The sequence below is a fragment of the Diceros bicornis genome, chromosome 2, assembly GCF_020826845.1.
Source record: "Diceros bicornis minor isolate mBicDic1 chromosome 2, mDicBic1.mat.cur, whole genome shotgun sequence".
Classification (NCBI taxonomy): domain Eukaryota; kingdom Metazoa; phylum Chordata; class Mammalia; order Perissodactyla; family Rhinocerotidae; genus Diceros; species Diceros bicornis.
In genome coordinates this window covers 53,013,039-53,032,346 of record NC_080741.1, presented here as the reverse complement: position 1 = coordinate 53,032,346, position 19,308 = coordinate 53,013,039, and the positions used below count along the sequence as shown (strand labels likewise).

General features: G+C 56.9%; 1 protein-coding gene across 9 annotated transcripts in view; it reads right to left on the bottom strand.

The window, feature by feature from the left end:
* DNAH1 (dynein axonemal heavy chain 1) overlaps window positions 1-19,308 on the bottom strand; it is a 73,751-nt gene that overhangs the window by 28,165 nt on the left and 26,278 nt on the right. For 8 of the 9 annotated variants that reach the window (XM_058560332.1, XM_058560351.1, XM_058560389.1 and 5 more), the window contains 23 exons: window positions 18,981-19,100; window positions 18,438-18,520; window positions 17,176-17,317; window positions 16,539-16,694; window positions 15,949-16,147; window positions 15,616-15,869; window positions 14,815-15,027; window positions 13,108-13,272; window positions 12,489-12,610; window positions 12,223-12,328; window positions 11,465-11,644; window positions 10,655-10,795; window positions 9,873-10,036; window positions 9,521-9,634; window positions 8,556-8,744; window positions 8,161-8,266; window positions 7,333-7,446; window positions 6,755-6,904; window positions 5,199-5,285; window positions 4,899-5,085; window positions 1,930-2,021; window positions 1,569-1,723; window positions 258-435 (listed from right to left, as the gene is read on the bottom strand). In XM_058560332.1, coding sequence (XP_058416315.1) covers window positions 258-435; window positions 1,569-1,723; window positions 1,930-2,021; window positions 4,899-5,085; window positions 5,199-5,285; window positions 6,755-6,904; window positions 7,333-7,446; window positions 8,161-8,266; window positions 8,556-8,744; window positions 9,521-9,634; window positions 9,873-10,036; window positions 10,655-10,795; window positions 11,465-11,644; window positions 12,223-12,328; window positions 12,489-12,610; window positions 13,108-13,272; window positions 14,815-15,027; window positions 15,616-15,869; window positions 15,949-16,147; window positions 16,539-16,694; window positions 17,176-17,317; window positions 18,438-18,520; window positions 18,981-19,100 — 3,417 coding nt within the window. The remainder of the gene's footprint in view (window positions 1-257; window positions 436-1,568; window positions 1,724-1,929; window positions 2,022-4,898; window positions 5,086-5,198; window positions 5,286-6,754; window positions 6,905-7,332; window positions 7,447-8,160; window positions 8,267-8,555; window positions 8,745-9,520; window positions 9,635-9,872; window positions 10,037-10,654; window positions 10,796-11,464; window positions 11,645-12,222; window positions 12,329-12,488; window positions 12,611-13,107; window positions 13,273-14,814; window positions 15,028-15,615; window positions 15,870-15,948; window positions 16,148-16,538; window positions 16,695-17,175; window positions 17,318-18,437; window positions 18,521-18,980; window positions 19,101-19,308) is intronic. The other variant, XM_058560341.1, reaches the window with a different exon arrangement.

Here is a 19,308-nt window from a genome sequence, read left to right as displayed (position 1 = left end):
TAGGCTCAGAGCATCACAGAAAGCGGGTCCCCTGAAACGGCAGCGCTGAGCATCCGTGCAGGACATGACTGAAGTGTGGGAGCTCAGGGACAGAGAGGGGCACTGAGAACTGGCTCCTGGGTCATGGTGACTGCCCGAGATGCAGCTGTGGCCCAGAGTGGAAGGGGTGGAAGGGGACAAGGCCTGGCCAGCATGGTGCGGCCTTTGGGCCCACCCAGCCGCAAGGGAGAGCGGGGTGAGTGGTCAGGTGGACACACCTCTGTGAGCTTGATGATCTCGCCGGAGCTGAGGCAGAGCTTCTTGTTGTCGTCCAGCACTGTGTTCATGTTCTCAATCCAGACAGCATCCACGGGCCCATCGAACATGTACCACTTCTTGTTGGTGTCGGAGGCGATGGCTCCCACCCGGATGAGGGAGGAGAAAATTCCATCTGTCCTGCAGCCACCAGGGAGGAGAGGGTTGCAGGCACCAGGGAGGCAGGGCGGCAAGCACAGCTGGCTCCCAGGGAAACCTGGGCTGTCAGGCTGGCCCTGCTCTGCTTTTTTTTCCTCCTTTGATATCTTCATTGATTTGAAAATTATAATAGGAAAAATGAGATTTTTCAGCGTAATGAAAATGTGTGCTTATATTCCCTCCCTGCTGATTCCCCACTAAAGTTATATTAAAGGAAGATAAAAGGTGATATCCCAAAAAGAAAAAGGAAGTGGGGGAGGAGGCAACAGCAGAAATGGAAGTCCACCCAGTTCTGGAAAGAGATGGAGAGGGGTAAATGACCTAGCAGAGAAAGCAGGGTCGTGAGATGTACCTAGTTCCTGCCACAGAACCCAAGAAGGCTCAGACTTCAGAGGCACCAAATGCCAGGGAAGGTCGTGGGGCAGGGGACATTCTTCTGGTCTGATCCCAAGGCCCTCCACCTACCCATGCATGAGACTGGAGTGAGTGTGGAGGAGACCCTTCACCAGAAATGGGGGAGGCAGGACAGGCTCACATTCAGAAAGACGGGTGACTCCCCCTCTCCCATGCCCATCCCCCACTGGGTTCCTAGAACAAGCAAGACACCCTCAGTGGAGACTGGAGACCTCTTCTCTGGAGAAACAGCATCATCCCAGAGAAAAACCCTCAGGTGCTGATGTATGGAGGGTCTCCACCCAGCTGCCCTTCTCTCAGCTCAATGCACTTCTCCTAACATGCACACCTCAGCCTGGGAGCAGAGGCCCTGAGAGGGCCCACCAGCCTGTCTTGGCGTAAGGACAGCAGTCAACAACTACTGAGCACTTGGTGTGTGCCACACTGTCCACGCATCTCCATGTGCTAAGCTCATTTTCTCCTTACCACAATAACGGTGCCGTTATTATCCCCACTTTGCGGATGAGGGGACGAAGGCCCAGGGGGTGAGGAAGGTCACCCAGCAAGGAAGTGAGGTGGTAAGTAGAGTCCCAGGCATTTGGGCTCCAGAGCCTGCGCTCTCGACCTTCCACTGGGCTAGGAGAGGGAGAGGGGGTCCATGGCCCACAACCTCCAGGGGTCCGGGAGCAGGGTGGTCACCAGAGGGGAGGGGGGCCACTCACCACTCATGGGTGAGCAGGTCAAACTCCCCGTACAGCTGGCCCATCGTGATGGACTTGGGGTTGAGCACGTAGTAGTTGACGGCCTCGTACATGCCACCGCTGATGGACGGCTGCCCTTTCAGTGAGGTCATGGCAGCTGCCAGGACTCTGTAACACTGGGGAGACGGGCCGCCCAAGAGTGAGCCTCCTGGCTCCCCAGAGAGCAGGGCTAGAGTGGGCTGTGGGCCACAGGGGGCAGGAGGGGTATTCTAGAGGCCAAGGAGGTGCTAATGGGGGCCTAGACCCCTGTTGAGGAGGCACTGCCCTTGGCCCACTGTGCAGGCACCCGGCCCACTGGGCTGCCCAGATTGGCTTCACTTACGTTACTCTTGCCGGAGCCTGTGGGTCCGACAAGCATGAGGCCGTGCCGCACCACTGTGGTCTCATAGAGCTGGATGCACTTGGTCAGGAAGCCTGGGGGGACATGGCAGGGGACCTCAAGGGTCAGAGAACGGGCTTGGGTCCTGCCTCCACCACTAGCTTGTCGTGTGACCTCAGGTGGGTCACTTCACCCCTCGAGCCTCAGTTTCCTCATCTGCAAAATGAGGACGGCAGTAGTCCTCATAGGCAGGGGCAGGTGAAGCCTTAAGCACAGAGCCTGGCACAGAGTAGGAACTCTCTGTAATGCCAGCCATTATTTCCACTGTGACTATTACTCCCTAACATCCATTGGTCAGGTGGCAGCCAGCACGGGCCTGTGCAGTGTCAGCTGTCACAGGCCCCAGAATCAACTTCAGCCCCAAAGCTACTGCCCGGCCTGCTGAGAGCACTGCCCCGAGTAAGTGCTGGCCAAAACAAGGCAAAATGCCAGGGACAAAATCCGAGGGTCAGTCAGGAGCTTTGACTGACCAAGACCAGAGCTGTGTGGCCAGTGGCCAGCTGTAGGTGGAAGGCCAGACCCACACAGGTAGGGAATGAGAGCATCACTTTGGCCCAAAAATGGTGGGCTGGGGGGCGGGGGGGCATGTGGGCTATGGCACTGCAGGTCTGGAGGTCCCTGCCAAAGGGACAAGGTCCAATTATTCAGTGATGGCACACCTGACCCAAGGCCATGACGGAGAGAAGAGTTTGAGGCTTCATTCAACAGGCCTGCTGGGGTCTGGGGGTCAGGAGGTGGCATTAGAGCCGCATGTGGAGTGAAGAACAATGGAGGCACGGGGGACAGGCCTTGCAGCATGAGCACATCAGAGGAGGGCCCCTCCTGGCTAGGGTGGCTAGTGTGACTTCCTGGAAGAGCATCCCTCTACCCTGCAAAGGACCGCTGCAAGGGTCTAGGAGGAGAGGGGAGGGCAGCTGGGTGGCAGCTGGAGGGAAGAGAGCTCAGGCTGCTTGGCCCCGTGGTAACAGGGCGGAGACCTCCACCTTCTCTCAGGAAAGAGGGCTGGGGTCAGAGGGAGACTATTTGAGGGTGGCGTCCCCCAGAGCCCTTCCAGCCACGTGGTAGCCTTTGTAACAAAAGGTTTGGGAAGGGCCTAAAGACTCCTTAGCACAGTGACGCCAGGGCTGTTGCTCCATGGAGTGTGAGCAAGTCCCACAGGTGGGAGCTTTGCTCATGGAGAGAGCCCTCAATCCAAAAGAGGGGAGTATTGGCTGGGGTGAGGTAGGAGGGGGTGTGGACAGGCCACAGCACATCATCATCCCTCAATTATGGCATCAAGGCCCATTCCTGCCCCAAGCAGATGAGAGCCTCTGTCAGGGAGGAGCAAGGCCTAGGAGGGGCTCAAGGCCATGCCTGCTCCTCACATGGGGAGGAGGGGCCACAGTGAGAGGTCCGGGGTGGGGAGGCCAGCACCTGCTTTCCCACTGTGAAATAATAAGAAATATACACTGGTCCCTGCCCCCAGTTCCTGATACAGAGCTCCTCAAACTTGTAAACAGAGGTGCTAGGAGAATCTTCTTTACTAATATTTAGTCTCTGACCCTGCTTCCTGACACAGAGCTCCTAGACATTTGGAATTTCCTGATCTAGGAGTGTCTTTAGTTGTAATGAGGTGACTCTTAATGGTGGGCTCCTGGGAAGGGGCTGGTCACCAGAAAGACCAAGCCATGATTAGAGGCTTGGAGCTTTCAGGCCCATCCCCCATTCTCTGGAGAGAGGAAAAGGGCTGAAAGTGGAGTTAGTAATCTATCATGCCTACATGATGAAGCCTCCATAAAAATCCCAAAAGTGTAGGGTTTAGAGAGCTTCCAGGTGGGTGAATACATCCATGTGCTGGGAGGGTGATACACCCCAATTCCATGGGGCCAGACCTCGCCCTATATATCTCTTCATCTGGCTGTTCATCTGTATCCTTTATGATATCCTTTATTATATAATAAACCAGTAAATGGAAGTATAGCCAGCTCTGGTAGTCTAGTAGTTAAGATTCGGTGCTCTCACTGCCACGGTCAGGGCATCTGTCTGTTGTCATACCGTGGTGGCTGCATGTTGCTGTGATGCTGAAAGCTATGCCACTGGTATTTCAAATACCAGCAGGGTCACCCATGGTGGACAGGTTTCATTGGAGCTTCCAGGCTAAGACATGCTAGGAAAAAGGACTTGGCCACCCACTTCCAAAAAAATTGGCCATGAAAATCCTATGAATAGCAGCAGAGTATTGTTTGATATAGCACTAGAAGGTGATAGGATGGAACAAAAAGACTGGGCAGGGTTCCGCTCTGCTGTACACAGGGTCGCTAGGAGTTGGAATCCAACTGATGGTACTAACAACAAGAAAATGTAAGTGTTTCCCTGAGTTCTATGAGTTGTTCTAGCAAATGATCAAACCTGAGGAGAGGTAATGGGAACCTGAGGAGGGGGTCATGGGAACCTCTGTAGCCAAGTTGGACAGAAGTTGTGGGTAACCTGGAGACCCACTACTTACAACTGGCATATGAAGTGGGGGTAGTCTTGTGGGACAGAGCTCTTAATCTGTGGGGTTTGTACTAACCCCAATTAGTGTTAGAATTGAATTGAATTTCAGGACACTCAGCTGGTCGGAGAATTGGTCAGTGTAGGAAAAACCCCACACATCTGATGTCAGAAGTGCTGTGGGTGGGAGAGTGAAGGAGAAACAGTTTTTTCTAGACACCCATCACCTGAAGCATTCCAGTGGAGACAGGGCTGGGGCACCTGCTCACCCCGTGGTCTGCTTGGCAGAGAGCCTCACCCTGCAGCACACTTGGCCAGGTGTCAGGGATCCTGAGACTGGACTGCCCTGTCTCTATTCCCCTGCCCTGGGGATAGAGTGGCTGGAGCCAGCCCCTCCTCTAACACCCACAGGACTGCAGGGGCAGGGGCCAGGGGCTTACCGGCCACGTCCTTGAGGTTGTTCTTCTCGCAGGCCCTGCGGATGGCCTTGTCCAGGATGCCATAGTCAGTCTCCTCCTCCCTGATGGTGGGGAACAGGTCGGATACAATCCCAGAAAAGAGCTTGAGGTCTTCCTGAAGGAACTTGGGCACGTTCACGTCGCGGATGGCCCGGAGGCAGATCAGCTCCTGTAGCAGAGGGTGGTGGAGCCTTCAGGGTGGTCTTGGCCAGATGCCCCTCCAGCTGCTCGGGAGCCCTCCTGGACCCCCGCTCCCTGGGCACCCTTCTGGATGGAGCTCACCTCATTCATGCTGGGGTTTTCTCGCTTGAGGTTCCCAGCAGCCGAGATCACAGTCTTCACAGCTCTCATCCCAAAGTCATAGTGATCCTGTCACCACCGTACAGGAGGAGAGTGGGAGGGCACTGTCCCTCTCAGGGCTTCTGCGTGGAACACTCTACCTCCCACCTGGTACCTGGCCCATCGCCCAACTTGCAGCTGAAATGTCACTTCCCCTGGAGGCCGTCTGCGACCACCTGCATGCCCCAGCCTGGGCTGGGTGCCCTCCTTTGGGCTCCTCTGGCACCCTCCACTTCACCATCCCAATGGCCCTCTCCCTTTACCAGGTTACTTATTTTGCATCCCCTGCTTGACTCTTGGCCCTGAGGGCGAGGACTCTGCCTTGGTCACGGTTAAATCCCTGCAGTCCCGTCATGGCGCCAAGGGCAGGGAGGCACTCGAGTTTTGTTCAAAAAGTGAATGAAGGAGTTTCCCATCTGTGCCACAAACGAGTTGGCCTCAATGGCCTTTGAGCTTCCCTCTAACATTCTCTCGTGACGTCTCTCCAGACCCACCCTTTCGGCCACACCACTGTGGCTTTTCTCACTTTTGCTGCTGGTTCTGTTTCTCTCCATTATATAGCAGGTGTGTTGGAAATAGTTAAATTTCTCATGGTACCCAGACCATGAGAGCTACATCTGGACCTGACCCCCAGAACAGCACATTCTCCAGAAATCTTGAACTTGGAGCTGGATGAAGAGACTGGGCTTGATTTTGGGTCATTGCCACTTGGGAAGGGTTAAGTGCATTTCCAGAACCATGTGGGAATAGTTGCTCTGGTGGGGGGAGCATTTTTGAAAGTGGATGGTTAGAAAGAAGGGTGTGTGGAGGTGCTGGCATCCAGGGTTTTTCCCAGCAACAGATTGCATCTCCTCCAGCCCATGGGTTTTGGGGGGCCCCACCTGCCCAAAGGCAGCATGGTTCCCCCTGGCCACAGTGACTGGTGTTCATGCATGGGCAGGTCACCAAGAGAGGGCCCATTAGGTTGACACCAAGGACTTTTTCTGGAACTATTAGGAAAGAGAAACTAAGCTGTTAGCATGTAAGCCCAGAGCTGGGGCTCATCTCTGCCACTGCAAAGGGGGAGCCTGCCTGAGAATGGAGCCAACAGGAAAGTTCATCCACCAGTGCTGACGCCTGGACCAACAGCATCTGCCCTGGAACCTGGGCACAGCACGCTCAGCAGAGGGCCCACGGTGTTGGGAGGGTCGGGTGGGGGGTACTAGCTGTCCTGCTCTGGTCCCAAGAGACCCGGGTCCACTTGCTCCCCAGCCCTGGGGTTTGTGGCTCTTGGTCTCCTAATGGTTGACCTCCCCTTGCACCTGAACTAGCCCAGGTGGCATCTGTTCCTGGCTCCTGCACCAGCTCCCCTGTGTACTACATGAGCCTGGCCAGGCTCTTAGCTGCTTAGGACCTCACTGTCCTCAGCTGAGAAATGGGATGTAATTCCTATCTCATAGGGTTGCTGGGGGCAGGCAGTGGCTCTCAGACCCCGGAATCGGGTCGGGACTGGGCCTCACCTGGGAGCTGAGCTGCTCAGAGGACAGCTTGAAGGTCGTTGTGATCTTCTTGGCCAGCACATTGGCCTCGTTGAAGCCAAAGGAGTAGAGGGAGATCTCAGCGATCATGGCATAATCGGGAACCATCATGGCCACGGGCCGGAAGAGAGCCTGGGACACATGGTGCACGTGTGAACAGAGAAGCAGACCTCCCCTCCCAGAGCACCACCCACTCTCTGGACTGTCTGGTCCTCAGAAGGCAGCTTCGCTGCCCTCATCCCCCACCGATGCTTGGATTCCCCTCTGTAGCACGCATGCTGCACCACTCAACTCATTAGAAACCAGTCCTTTGTGTTGACCTGAACCTGTCCCCTGACTTCTCCCAAGCCCTGAGGACAAGCCTGGGGCCTCCTCTCCATGGCTGGGGTGGGCCTCAGGACCCCTGGACAGAAGGGCTGCCATAAGGAATCACAGTCCCGGATGTCCAGCAGCTGTGTGTCTTTGCACAAGGACTGTGTGTCCTTGCTCTATCAACTCTGAGCCCAGGCCACAGCTCCGGTGCTTCCCAGTGCCCTGCTTCTCCCTGGGCCTGAACTCACCTTCAGGTTATCGGGCAGTTCAGTGCGGCCAGCGTATCCTGGGTTCATGGTGATAAACACAGCACAGGATGGCACGAGTGGGATCTCGACCCCCTCAAACATGAAGCGTTCCACCTGCGGGGAAGGGGCTGACTCACCTGCCCCTCCCTGTATGGGCCCCTCATCCCCCGTTGTCCTAGCTATAGCTGATCAGCCCAGACTGAACCCCTGCCCATGGGTTGGCTCCTCTCTCAGTATCTGGCCTAGGACCTCCAATCCCAGTGGCTACTTGTGGCCTCCCAGGTCCTGGCTCCCTGAGGTCTTCACAAACCCCTTGCGTCCCACTCCTTCTACCCTCAATTCCTGACACTGATTCTCCCCGGACTTGGGCAAGCTCAGCTCTGACGAGGACCCAGGGCCTACTGGGGTGGGGTTGGGGCACCTGTCAGCCGCCCAGCTCTTGTCCCCAGAAGAAGACCTCTGGCCACTCTGAATAAGGCTAGAGGAAGGACAAATGGCTGAAGCTTTCCATAAGGGTCAGGATGTGGAGAGGGACCCCTTCATCCACTGCGGCTTGGCCTGGAAGCTGCCCCAGAGCAGGATAAGTATGTGAGGCTCCCCGACTGGCTACAAAAGCCCCCCAAGGACAGCTCTGCAAGGAGGGAGGGGGATAGTGCCCAGTCCCCTGTGAGATGAGAGGGGCTGGGCTCAGGGCAGACCTGAGTGCCTGGCTTCTCACCCCACCAGTGTGGGGAGTCACTTGGCGGCATGGGTGTGGTGGGTATAGTTGAAGTGATGAGGTGGTGACTTGGGGGCGGTGTGGAGGGCGTGGCACCCCCAGAGGCTCACCCGCTGTTGCTGCGCCTTCTGGATGGTGGTGATTTGCTGTGCCACCACAGACAGCACCTCGATATCGATGCGATTGAACTCATCAAAGCAGGCCCAGGCCCCAGAACTAAATGAGGTGAGACAGTTGGGGGGGAGACGAGTTCAGAGCCCACTTGGCACCTCCAATGGCCCCCTCTGACTCTGCTGGGGAGGAAGCCCTCAGTGGTGATCTCTATCAGCTCAGCCACAATCCCACTGCCCACCACCCCACCCCCCTGCCCACCAGAGGCCAAGCCTTTGACTCCTGTTATCTCATCTCATCCCCTCCACCATCTTGTGAGGCTCCTCTCGGGCAGTGTGCTAGGAGAGTTCAGCCTTCTTGCCCTGTCCTAAGCCACCCTCATGCCCAGCCTCACCTGGCCAGGCCCTTGAAGAACTTGCCCATGGCCATGAAGTCGAGCTGGTCAGAGCAGTTAAACACAACTGTCTGGATGGCCAAGGCTTTACCCAGGTCTTTGGTGGTCTCAGTTTTGCCTGTGCCGGCTGGGCCAGCTGGGGCGCCCCCAAACTTGAGGTGCAGGGCCCCAGTCAGGGTCAGGTAGCACCTGCAGGAGTGAGAGGTGGTGGGCACGGGCCACGCACCTTCCTCAGGATTCCCACAGACACAGGGAGAGAGAGCATCCCCTCTTGGGCCCCGTGGACAGGTGGCTCTTGCCTCCCCCTCCTCTCAGGGCCCCAAGTATGCCCAGCCCCGGCTGCTGGGGTCAGGATTGCAGCCCTTGGCCACCTGCCCAGTGCTCCCCCCACCCCACCCCGTGGCCCTGCAGAGCCTTCCTTGCTCGGGGTCCTGCTGGGATGGCCAACCTGTCGCCACATTTCATTTCCCTTACTCAAAACCCAACTTGAAAATCCAGCTGCTACTAAATACAGGTGGCCAGAGGAAACGATTGATTGCTTTAGAAGAGAACTGTTCACTTTATAAAGGGACTCGCCCTTTATTTCTCTCAAGATCAATTCCTCTGGCACGTTGAAAGGAGCTCTGACTGATGAAAATAGTAAAGCTCACACCATTAGATGCTTACTGAGTGCCACACATGTGGTAAGAGCTTTACACATTAGTTCATGAAATTCTCATAACCACCCTGAGGAGGCTGCAGAGGAAACTGAGGCACAGAGGGGTTGAGTCACCTACCCAAGGTCGCTCAGCCTGTGATGGGCAGAGCCAGTTTTGGACCTGAAGCCCATGCTCCTAACCCTGTACTGCTTTGATGGCCCGGCTCATCATAGACTGACTGCACCTTGTGATACCCAGACTCCTGGGCCGGCCAGAGCTGGAGAAAGGATCCCAATGTGGAGGAGCATGCAGGCGAAGGACCCTCACCTGTCGGTGAGGGGTGTGATCACCAGCCTCCCGCTGTTGCCTAGGTACTCGTAGCCATAGATGAACTCGGCATTCACGGCCCGGATGTACAGGTTGTTATTCGTCCAGTAGTACCTGGCATTGCAAGATGTGTTCCTGGGCAATGGGGACCACGGGCCACCAGGCAGGGTATGTGGTTGAGCAGAGGCAGTTCTTCTGGGGAATGAGGGCATCAGGCACCCCTGCCCATCTTGTCCTAGAGCCTCGAGAGCAGGGACCAGCCTATTGTTGATTGACTCTCCACCCTCCCTTGGTTCCTCCTACCACTGCTCTGGCCCTAGGGGAGCCTGGGCCAGGGCCCCATCCTCCTCACCTCAGCTGTGAGATCCACTCGAAGTCATTCACGCTAACCACGTTCTCCTGGATCAGCTTGCTCACTACATCCTTGGCGTGGACCTCAATGACGATTAGCGCTGACAGCACGGCCCGGTGCATGCAAGACAGCTTCCCCCGCACCAGGGCTACCAGGTCACTGAGCTATAGGAGTGGGGGACACTGTCAGGCACGGCCACTCTGTGGGTAGGCTCTCCTTCCCTTGCCCAGAAGGAGGGCTTCTGCCAGTACAAACCCTCTATACTGAGACTTCTGATGGGCTGGGATGGGAAGGGCCCAGAAATGACACAGGGGAAGGCCAGGCAGGGCATTGGTCACATGAGAGGTCTGGCAGGTAAATAACGAAAAACGGAGGCACGTGCATGGCATGTGCCTCCCTGTAGTGTATGGTGCCATCCAAGCCTTCAAGGGCAGGTGGTGCAGCCCAGTGAGGAGCTCGAGGAAGGAATGTGGTGAGGAGCCAGGACGCAGAGCAAGGATAGCCTGCAGGACAGTGCAGGAGGGCCCCAGGTATGTGGCTCCCTCCTGACCATCAAGAGAGGGGCACTTGCCTGGCCTCAGAGCTCTCCTCAGAACCCTGGTCCCTCCAGCTGGTGGCTGGTTGGGAGACATTCATTTCAGGGCTGTCTGACCTTATGCTGTTTGGATCCAACCCCAGGTCTCTTCCAGGACCAATACAGGAAAAAGCTCCTGGAAGTACTGGGCTCTCCTGGGGTGCAGGGTGTGTGGGGGGGAGCAGATGGTGACCCTCTTAACTCTCACTTGCTGGGTGAGCTGGGGGAACAGCCGGCTACTGAGGTTGCTGGCTTCCAGGGCCTCTGCCACTTCCATGGTCCAGTAGGTCTGGCACCCAGCGATGGTCACCTGGCCAGGCCAGTTCAGAACCCACTGGGTCCTGGGCATCTGGGAAGATAACACAGGCAGGGCTGACCCAGGCAGCTGCCAGCCCCAACCCTATACCTGCTTTTTCCGTTAAATGTCATCTGTGCTTTGGCCTTTTAAACTCCGGGCTCTAGTTGTTAATCCCACCTCAAAAGGAAAGAAGTCATTAAGTTGTGGGCCTCTCAGGGGTGAGCAGAGTCATCACCTCCTCAGCAAAGGAGACCTTGAAGCAGAGGGGTGGGAGCCCAGGATCAGGGAACACGCAGTCCTGGGTTCAAATCCTGTGCCTGCTGCCCATGAATCACATGACTTTGGGAAAAAAATGTCTCTGACCTGACTTGGTAGACCAGCTGCTGACTGTGGGGCTAAGAGAGGTAACGTGGGTGAGGTCCAGCCCGGGGCCTGATACTCAGTGAGTGATTGACACAGAACAATAGCGGCTGATTATTGTTAGGAGCAAGTCTCATTTTCTGTGGCATATTTTCAGATTCCTCCCTGAGTGGCCCTCAAGGACCCCCTGTCCCCAGAGCCCCTTGGCTGACTGAGAGCAGCAGCAGTCAAGGCTGTAGCTTGAGGATGAGGCAGACAGGCAGCCCAGCCACAGTGTTGGAGCAGAGAGGCACTGAGAAAGGAGCAAAGAGAAGGACGCCCAGGTGCAAAGGCTGTGCTGGGCTGGGAGGCATGGCTCACCGTAGGGTAGGCCTTGATGGCCCTCTCAATGATGTCCCGCATACTGGCCTTCATGCTGTGTTCCACCTCCCGCAGCCAGTCCTCCACACTGCTGGACGGGTAGATGGAGAAGGACAACTGCACCTCCTCACCCTCTGCTGAGTACATATGTGTGATCTCCAGGTCCTCCTGGAACAGCAGCTGAGACAGGGGCAGAACCAGAGTGGGGGTTACCCCGGGTGTGCCCAGAGGCCCCGTGCACCACAGCCCCAGGGCTGACCCCGCCTGTGCCCTCCACCTTCGGAAAAGAGCTCTGCCTTAGGGACCTGGGGGGCTGGCTCTCCCAGCATCTATCTTGGCTGGGCCTTCTCTGACTGCATGCGGGTAGATGGGTCAGCCCTGTCCCCAGCTGCAGCCCAGCCTACTTGGGGAAGGAGGCTAAGACTTCCCTGTGTGCCCCTTCCTGCCCAGGCCTGTGTAGCTTCCCTTTAGATGAAGATGAGGACGAGGAGAGTCAGGAGCCTCTGGCCTCATGGGTTTCTCAACCTAGTCAGCACCTCTATGTATTGGGGGGACAGGGCTCCCCTGGATGAGCTCCCCTCAGCTGGGGGTTCTGTAGCTGACCTTCCTCCCACAGGCCCTAGGTATGTTTCCAAGGACCAGGAATCTCACTTGCCACCTCATTTCCTGCTAAAAGGACTTGGGGCAAAAGAAGAGCCGCCCTCCCTGGGAAGGTGCCCCAGTGCTTCTGGCCCTGAGCCCCTGGCCCAGTTACCCACCCGGGCGATGTTCTCGAAGCACTTGCGCAGGTGGGGCTGCACGGCCATGGGGTCCTTCGTCTGGGACAAGATCTCGAGTAGTTCATCGTCTGACAGGAAGTAGAATCTGCCCGGGGAACAGGGGTGAGGGAGGGGGCCAGGAAGTCCCTGGGTCCCAGCTGCCCTAGTACTACTGACACCCCTGCACCCCAGCCTGGCGGGGCACTCGACAAGCCAGCCTCGTGGGCAGGCACTGACAGAGTGGGCACGGGCCAAGAGGTGCCCACCTGGGGAAGGCACTCCGCTTGGTCTCCAAGTACTCGCTGAGGCCCTTCTGCACCATATCCAGCAGCTTGTTGCAGTTCCGCAGGCTGTCCAGCAGCCTCTGGTCAGAACACACATTGATCACCTGCACGGCCCAGGCCAGGGAGAAATAGGAAGTGATTACAGTCCAACTGGGAAGCAGCAAGGTGGGCTCAGAGGGCACCCACACCAACCAGAGACCCTCAGTGGGGCTTGGGAAGGAAGAGGGGCAGGAAAATGGCCCTGAGCCAGGGGCTGCATCCATCACCCCTGTCAGTCCTACAGAAAAAAGTCGATGGTCAAAAAAATTAGGGTTAAGCCAAGCCAAGGAGTTAGATTTGCTGCAGAACTTGTCAGGGCCTTTAAAATAAGGCCAATGTGGACTATAAATCTCCAAGGGGAAAACCATCAACTGTTGTATTTCTGAGGAGCATCTCTCAAGACTGGGGAGCCCACTCAGGGGGACATAGGCCAAGACCAAAGCCTTGGACTTGTCCTCCAGTCTTTCTTGTTCAGGGAGAGAAGAAACCAGGAGGCTCCCAACAATGTGACCAGGGCCCTCACTGGTCCCAGCTGTCCCCTCCCATCCCCATGTGAGCTCGCCTCCCGGTTATCATAGGCGTTCTTCATGATCTTCCTCCAGATCCGCTCCATTGTCTGGTAGCGCTTGCTCTCCACGGGCAACTGCCAGTTGATGTCCTCAGAGCTGAAGATGGGCTCCAGGTAAAGCCAGGATCGCTGACAGTTCAGCCACTCCTCCAGTACCTCCTGGGCAAGGCATGGACTTGTCTAAGTTGGGTCCTGTTGGGTTCTGTCCCCCACTATCTGGACATTTCACCCCACCAGAGTGCTGGGAAGAACACTGGGCACCAGAGCCAGTATCCATGGGGCAATTTCCAGATGGTACTGTCAGCCATAGTACTCCAGAGAACAAAGAAATTGCATGGATGCCTGCCCTCCAGAGAAATCCCAAGTACCCCACAGGATGCTTGAGCCTCCAGTAGAGCTGGGGGAGCTGCTCTTCCCTAAGAGAGAACCACACCCAAACCAGCAAACCCTGAAGTAACAGAGGAAAGAACCTCACTGCATGGAAGACCAAACCAGCCTCCTTGCCTGGGAAGACTTTCGGGTCTATGGACCTCAAGATTCTCTGAGGTTTATTGGGACTCGAGCTTGAGGTCTCTAAAATTCTCTCTGAAACATCAGTCCAAGAGTGAGACATCTTTAAAACAAGCCACTTTCCCCTTCTGCCTCCAAATTCCCCTTTCAGAATTTCTCTCTTGTCTTTTCCTATCAATGCAAACTCATTCATTCATTCATTCTCTTCCTCATGAGACGTGTGCTATGGCCAGCTCTGTGCCAGGCCCATGTGCGCAGCAGGAGAAACAGAGGGAAACAGGACGTGGTCCCTGCCCTTGAGGAGCCCACAGCCCACTAAATGGCCAGTTCTGCCTCTGAATCACCACAGGCCCGGCATGTGTGATGGGCTCTGCAAGAGGCCTTGATGGGAATACCTTGTAGGCAGGTGTGGGAGAATCAGTATGGGCTGCTTGATGCTGAGCCTTGGAGGAGGTGGAAGATGGAGATGGAACTCCAGGTGGAGGGGACAGTGTGAGCAAAGAAGGGAGACCCAGGGATAATGCTGACCAGCTCAAGCATCTCTGGGTGATCCAAGGAGCATTTAGACAAGCCCTCCTCACTTGGCTTCTGGCGTTCACTAGAGGTTTCTGAACAGCTCCCAGGAAGCCCCCAGGGAAAGGGCTGTCAGAATCACATCAGTAGGACTGACCCCAGGACAGTCCTCCACGGTTCTGAAGACAGCTTCTGCCTCTAGCCTTGAGAGCCCTAAGGAGGTGCAGTCCCCAGGGTCCTGGTCCCCTCATCCCGAGCCAGCTCCAAATGAGTCGGGAATGGGAGTCTCAGGGAAGAGCTGGAGAGGGCAGTGAGCAGTCTCAGGGTCTTGTGGTATCTAGCCCAGAAAGTTCCAAGACTGGAGGTCCTAGTTGTTCCAAGACCAGGCATCCCTTTAGAGGTCTGCAGGCAGCTCTCATACCCCTCCTCAGCCACAGCCTTGGACCAAACACTGGCCCCACCTCACATCCTGAATTGCCTCCTCCAGCAGCCTCAGGGATGGAGAGCAGCATTCTAGTCGCCCTTCTCTGAATGAGGGGCCTGTCAGGGCCAGGAGCTGTGCAGACTTGGGCAAGGCACTTCACTGCTTTGAGTTCCACACACACACCATAAAGAGCCACCTGTAGGGCAGGGTACCATGGGGTGGAGGAGGTATAAGGAAGGACATGGAGGTCCCACCTGGGTCAGCTTCAACTTGTTCTCCCAGGAGCTGATGCGTTGCTCAAAGGGCTTCTTGTAGGGTGAGAAGGACATGCTCTGGGTCATGACGATGTGGTCATCGAGCAGCTGTGAGGCCTCGTCTGGGCTCTTGAGGATGTAGGTCTCCGTCTCCTTGTAGGGCAGCACGTTGAACAGGATGGTTGACCACTCCTTCTCCATCTTGTCCAGTGCCTGGGGTGGGGACAAGTCAGGCTGGGTCCTGGGAAGGGGCTGGCCCACACGCTGTCTGACCAGCACTGGGCAGGGAAGAGTAGGCTTTGCCTGGCCACGAACTTCACTCAGGCCCCTCCGGCAAACACTCTCAGCTTGTCTGGTCAACAAACTCCCCATGGGTCCTTGTCCGAATTCAAAGCCGACTCACTCTCACACATGTGCTGCACGTGTCCAACATGCATGTACATGCAGGTTGGGGGGCAGCTAAGGTGCTGGTTAGGAGCTCTGGTCCCAGCTCTAGCCTTTACTGACTATGTCACCCTGACCAGTTGCTGAACCCTCTGAGCCTTAATTTACTGAGCTGTTAAGTGAAGGTAGCGCTAACAGCTCCTTCCCGGGGAAGGAAGTAACTTGAGACTGAGTAACAACAAGGATGGTGGACACTGCACCAAGCCCTTCATATCCATCATTAACTCACTTAATAGAATGCACCTCAGCCCCTGGGCCTAGTGAATGACCCTGGTGATGGGGCCCAGTACTATCATACTCCCATGCCATTGGGCAGGGCCTGGGTGGGGCAGGGTGAGCCTGCTGGTTGCTGCCCACCTGCTCAATGGCATACTCCTTGCCGGCCACCTCGGCCACCTTGCTGATGCTCTCGATATGGTCCTGCAGGTTCATCTCAAGGCAGCGGGCGAAGGTCAGGTTGGCCTTGGGCCTGACATTAATGTTGATCTCATTGGACAGCACCTCCCAGTGCCGGTTCCGCATGCCAGGGTTGCGCAGCCCCTGGATCAGCGGGATGTACGGCTTGAACTCCTCGATGCGGGCCCGGATGTCTAAGGCCACATCCTGGCAGGCTGCCGGGCAGGGCAGGAAGGTGTGAGAATCTGCCGGCACAGGCTGGGAAGGAGGGGGTGGACTGGCTTGGCTGCCTACCTGGGATATCCTTAAACTGCTTCACACACTTGTGCATGGTCTTGAAGGACTCAATGACATTTTTCTCCAGCTGCTCAGCGTTGATGGCTGACAGCGGGTCATTCATCCAGCTCTCAGACCAGCGCAGCCAGTCAGAGGCTGTGGTCCAGAGGTCCAGGTAGGGCTGGAACTCCTTCACCATCCTGGAGAGCTTGTCGTACTGCAAGGGCAGAAGAGCCATGGCTGTCCCAGGTGCTCCCAGTCTCTCTCCATGCTGCTCCTTCTTGGGCGAGGTCCTCTTCCCCTCCTTGCTCCTGGCTGCTGTCCCTGATCCCGTCCCCATGGACTTGGGCCTGGCCTCCCTTCTTCTTGCCCTCCACAGGCTCTGGGCACTAAGTGGTGGAGCAAGGCCTACACTGACCCTCAGGCCTCCTGCCTGGTTCCAGCCACGAAGCAGGGGGGTGGTTATCTCCTCTCTGCAGCCTGCTCAGTCCTGCCCCCCAGATGCCAGGGCTCTGCCACCTGGCAGCTAGGTTCTGATGTGGTCGCAAATGCCATGGGCTCCTCCTCAAGCCCGGGGGTTGGGGGCAGCATGCCCATAGGAGACCTACATTGGTGATGGGCAAGCCGAAGATGCGCTCGCGGTTGTTGTAGAGCATGGCCAGCTGCTGGCAGTCCTTCAGCTGCTTCTTGACCCGCCGGACCTCGTTGGCGATCTCGTGTGCTCGCGCAATCTCCACATGGGTGGAGAAGCCAGCGACCACCAGCTGTGGGCCAAGGAGAAAGGGTCAGAGGCCTCTGGGGTCCCAACCACGCCCACACATCCCTACACATACCCAGGGAGCCCACAGTCCCCAAGGCGTCAACATCTCCCAGCACTGAGGGCAGTTTCTTGTCCTAGAGTGAGCAGGTTCCTGTCCCATCACAGGCAGGCCAACCACCCCATGGTAACATAGTAAGGTCAGAGGGAGACCCAGTGCCCTGAACACTACCCATTGCCCACTGGGGCACAGAGGACACAATGGAAGAGTTGGGGCTCTTTGCTACCCTGAATTGTTCTGGAGCTTGCTGCTCAGGCACCCCTCTGGCCTTTCAGTTCATTCTTTTAGCCATTCCTTCATTCATCCACCAATTCATCTATCAAACATTGACACAGCACCTCCTGAATGCAAGAAGTGAGGCCCAGCCCTGGAGAACTGTGTGTGTGTGATGGGGCGAGTCCTGGCAGAGCCCTCAGCCTAGCCCCACCTGCAGCCCTTCCAGCTTCTCCTGGAAGTTGCTCTGGTCCATGGTCTGGATTTTGAGGAACTTCTCCTCATCTTCGAGGTGCTGCTGCCGCACCATCTCCATCTGCCCGAGGATCTTAGAAGGCCAGCTGCTGGCAGCCCATCTGGATGGAGCAGGGGGGATTGGGAGGAACATCACAGCTGAAATCAGGGGGTAGGCAGGCCAGGCAGGGAAGGGGAGAAGCGGGGAATCCAGGTGGCAGCTGGAGCCAGCCACGGTTGTAGAAGTGGGTCTGGGAAGTAGAAGTGAGCGGGGAGATAGCCACTGCCACCACCAGGTGCGCCTGCCTGGCAGAGGAGCCAGTCCTTGCCCTGGGACTGTGGTCTGGGAGCTGTGGTCAGCATCCAGGGAGATGCAGATCCAATGTGACCAGTGCAGTGATGGAGCAAAGGGGGAATGGTATCAGAAATGAGAGGAGTGATGCTGAGCTCCCCTCTTAAACCCCAGGGTCTCAAAAGGCCTCACTTCAGATGAGGCAAAGTGACAGCCTCCAGCCTGCATTTCCTTGGTGACCAACCAGGGCCACCAGGCTAGCTTCCTTCATATCAGACCAACTCCCTTTGCCCCGCTGACATGGGGGCTCTGTGGGATTCAGAGATTCAGCTGGCCTAGGGATGCCAAGCCGGGGGAAGCCCACCCTGAACACCAGGATGCCCTATAAAGTGGATGCCTTGAGGATCCTGGGCAGGGATCCCAGGAGACGGTGCCAACCTCTCCCAGGCCCTGACGTCCTGAAGGTACCCCCTAGTCTGTGAGGCAGGGTGGGCAAGGGGTCTCTGGGGGCCTTGGTAAGGCAGTCTCAACCTGAGGCCATTTCCCAGGAGGCTCTTGAGCTGGGTGGGGACAAGTGCTCCTCCCCAGGGTCGGCCCACCAGGCTGGGCTTTGCCTTCTCTCAGTGCTCCCAAGGACCCCAAAGGGCCCCAACCATGAACAAGGGGATCCTAGGCCCCAGTGAATATGTGTGTGTCAGACTGATGAAGGGATAGAGAACGGAGACAGGGTCGGGGCAGTAAGAGGCCCAAATGATTTCCTTCTGCCCAGTTGGCCACCTGGCCCTCACCCGTGTAGAGCCATGGCCTCTGGCATCTTGGCAGGGCATTTCTGGTGTGACCACATAGCCTGTGGCCGTTGGGATATTTGAGAGCCACTGCAGCTCAGTACCTCCTCCCCTACCTTCTGTTGTCTACCACCCACATGGGGTGGGGACCAAGCTCCCACTCACTTGTCATTGAAGTCATCCGTGCTGAGGTTGTAAAAGAATTCATCCATGACCTGGTAGTCATCCATGACCTTCACAATCCGCTCCTGCATGGACAGGTGGTGATGAGAACACACTTGTGCCCGGGGGTGGACCAGGCTCTCCAAAGTGATTGGGTGCTAGGGAGAGGCTGCTCTCGTCCAGAGAGGGGAGGCCTGGGATGGGGGAGGAGGCGCAGGGTGCAAGCCCAGCACCGGGCTCAGGGGTCCAAAGGACATAGCCACCATACCTCCAACCTCCAGTCCTCAACCCATAGCTTCCGCCCTCCTGACTTCCTAGACAGCGTAGATCTGAACCTCCACCACGCACCCCACTTCATAACCCCCCAAGCCCCACCTGTCTTCTGTGTATCTACCTCACTTCCAGCCTCCTGGCTCCTGATCGCCCAGCCCCCAGGCCACAAATAGCCCCATGCCTCCCAGCCTCCTGCCCCCAAGGTACCCACTTGACCTCTAGCCCCACCAGGATCCTGGACCCCGCCCCCCATGCCCCATGTGCCCGCATCACCTGCAGCCCCACCAGCTTCTCGGGGATGCCTTTCATCCACTCGCGAAGTTCAGCCAGCTCCTCGATGCTGTTGGGCTTCTCGTAGATCTTGCGACTGATGCTGCGGAATTCCTCACAGATCTGGCAGTGGGAGGCGGGAGATGGGGAGGCTGTTTGCTCCTCCCTTGCCTTCCCTGGGACCTGCTCCTCCTTCTTGATCCCCAATGTCTCCCAACAGGTAACTGCCCCCACCCCATCACATCTTGCAGCCGGCTCACTGGGGCACTGACGCCTTGTGCTGTGGGGCAAGGGTGTCACCCAGTGCACTTCATCCTCCCCAGCCTCCTGC